Raw genomic sequence first — 2253 nt, forward strand, 5'->3', positions numbered from 1 at the left:
CTGTGATATAGAGACCTCTCAACATTTGCTCTGCGACTGTCTAGCACTACTAGTGCGTAGAAAACAATATTTCAACAAGGCCATACTAAGTCCTTGTGAAATCTGGTTAGAAAATCCCAACGTGGTAGTTAAATTCATTCTAAGAATTATACCAGACTGGGGTACTTCGCACCATCAGACAACGACAGTTACCCTCAATGGTAACTCGTCGACCTGAACCGATGCGATATTAAGCAGGGGTATACCACAATAGATCAACTCAATGGTCGCGGTGGTTCCAAATCCCAACAAAAAAAAATTCTGTGCTGCAGTGGCAACCGTAACATGTTTGGGATACCGACTTGCACCTAGAGACGATCCGTCTTAACATTATCGGGAAAAAACAGTGCCTGGTAGCGGAGATTGGAGAGTCAGATCTCAAACAACCGTGCTGCTATTAGAAGGCTGGCCGCGTACAGAGACGGCAAAAGATCGGTGAAATTATGTGTGATCATTGCACCTACTGAGCGTTGTATCGAACCAATTCCTACTCCACAACCGACCAGATATGCAAGGCTATTTTTCGATAAGCGAGTTTATGTTTATAGATAATCAACCCAATCAAAAGGGGGTGGGCGTGGCGTAGTTGGTAAATCGATTGCCTTGTACGCAGCGCACCTGGGTTCGAGTCCCGACCCCACACATAGGGTTAGAAATTTTTCACAAGAGATTTTTCTAACCCGAAGAGGCGAATGACCTTAAGGTTAAAACCTCTATAATCGAAATAAAAAAAAAAAAAAAAAAAAAAAACCCAATCAAACTTCGCTTTCCATTGGATCCTCATAGCGTTATGTCTGTTAGTCTGTGCGCATAGCTCCGAGATAGCCATCTTCGAATTTTCATGAAGTAAAATACAGTTCACATACTGGAAACTTTCGGCCTACAAGATCTTTGACAATCCCATGACAACACGAAGGATACCTACATTTCTTAATTTGTAAGGCATATTGTGACTCTAATTTCCGAACAGAACAATATACCACCACGAGTCAAGAAATTGTTCATTTTGTTTGATATACAAAATATTCAAATAAATAGTCCCCATTTTTTATTAAAAGAATATTGTTCTTATAGTTTTAATTTTGCATATTTGTTTTATGATATTGCGTAAGAAAGGACAAACCCTCCCTTCCCCTCAGATAAGAATTTGTAAGATATTTCGAAACTCCCCCTCCCCCCATATGCCCTTACGTAAACAGTTATAGTTACAAATTTTGAAGAGCTAAAACAATACTTTATTGTCCCGTTATATTTCCACATATCCATTCGCAACCACTTTTTTTAGTAAGCGTAACCATATCCACTGTAGTTCCACAGTCCGTTGTTGGTCACGACTGGCGCCGAATAACCCCAGTTCCTTCCAGCCCAAGGCCAGCTTCCATATACTCCGGGATAACTGGTCACTGCTGCCGGTGGTAGAATCGACTTTCCATAAACTCCATATGGGGGCCAAACTGATGTGCTTACTGGCAACGTTGGATATGATGCTACGGTGGAAACCATCAGGACGATGGCAGCAAGTAAGATGATAAACTGAAAGAAGATTGGTATATTAAAGGACTTGCACAAATTTCGAAATTTATCAACGCACCTTCATTTTGAAAACAGCTGCTGTGTTTTAGGTACTGGTTAGACGTTAATTCTCAGTGAATGATACTTTACGGGGCTTGGATTTTGTATTTATACGAAATATGACCTGTAGGGGAAAGACCAGAAGTTCCAGTTCACTACCCTGGAGTTTTAAATCCCATTCGTTAAAAAGAGGCATTTTCAATTCTAATTGAAGCAAATTGAACATATGTTATCAGTTAAGTCAACGAAGAATTATAATTATTAATGGTTTGTTCGACTAGCTCCATAACAGAATTAGTCTTCCGTGAAAACAAAATGTTTAAGCCCACTGACCGAAGCAAAGAATTTTAGCCATTCATATTGTCTTTGACGGCAGCGTTTAGTTTAGCCCGTATGTACAAAATTATATAACACAAGAACTAGTTTCGTTTATTGTAACCTATCTGACATAATGTCAGGTATATTAAACGGGTATCTCTCAATTTTTTTCTTAACCCTGAATTGGATCGTTTATATGTGGATTCCAGAATAGTATGGAAAAATTATTTATGTGCAACATTCAAGATATAGAATTCAACAGGAAGCCAAGAACTGGGTTCAATACGCAGTGGCGGATCCAGAGGGGAGTCTTGAGGGTCCGCC

At 39.7% G+C, this 2253-nt stretch overlaps 1 protein-coding gene across 1 annotated transcript; it reads right to left on the bottom strand.

Annotated features, from left to right (window-relative positions):
* Positions 1 to 1290: 1290 nt before the first annotated feature.
* LOC131685911 (uncharacterized) lies at positions 1291 to 1680 on the bottom strand. Its single transcript, XM_058969933.1, has 2 exons — positions 1631 to 1680; positions 1291 to 1572 (listed from the first exon to the last, which is right to left on the bottom strand). Exons 1-2 carry the CDS (start codon positions 1634 to 1636, stop codon positions 1321 to 1323), a joined length of 258 nt encoding a protein of 85 aa, XP_058825916.1. The 5' UTR covers positions 1637 to 1680; the 3' UTR covers positions 1291 to 1320.
* Between the last annotated feature and the right edge of the window lie 573 nt (positions 1681 to 2253).

Source organism: Topomyia yanbarensis, chromosome 2 (genome assembly GCF_030247195.1).
Source record: "Topomyia yanbarensis strain Yona2022 chromosome 2, ASM3024719v1, whole genome shotgun sequence".
NCBI classification, from domain to species: domain Eukaryota; kingdom Metazoa; phylum Arthropoda; class Insecta; order Diptera; family Culicidae; genus Topomyia; species Topomyia yanbarensis.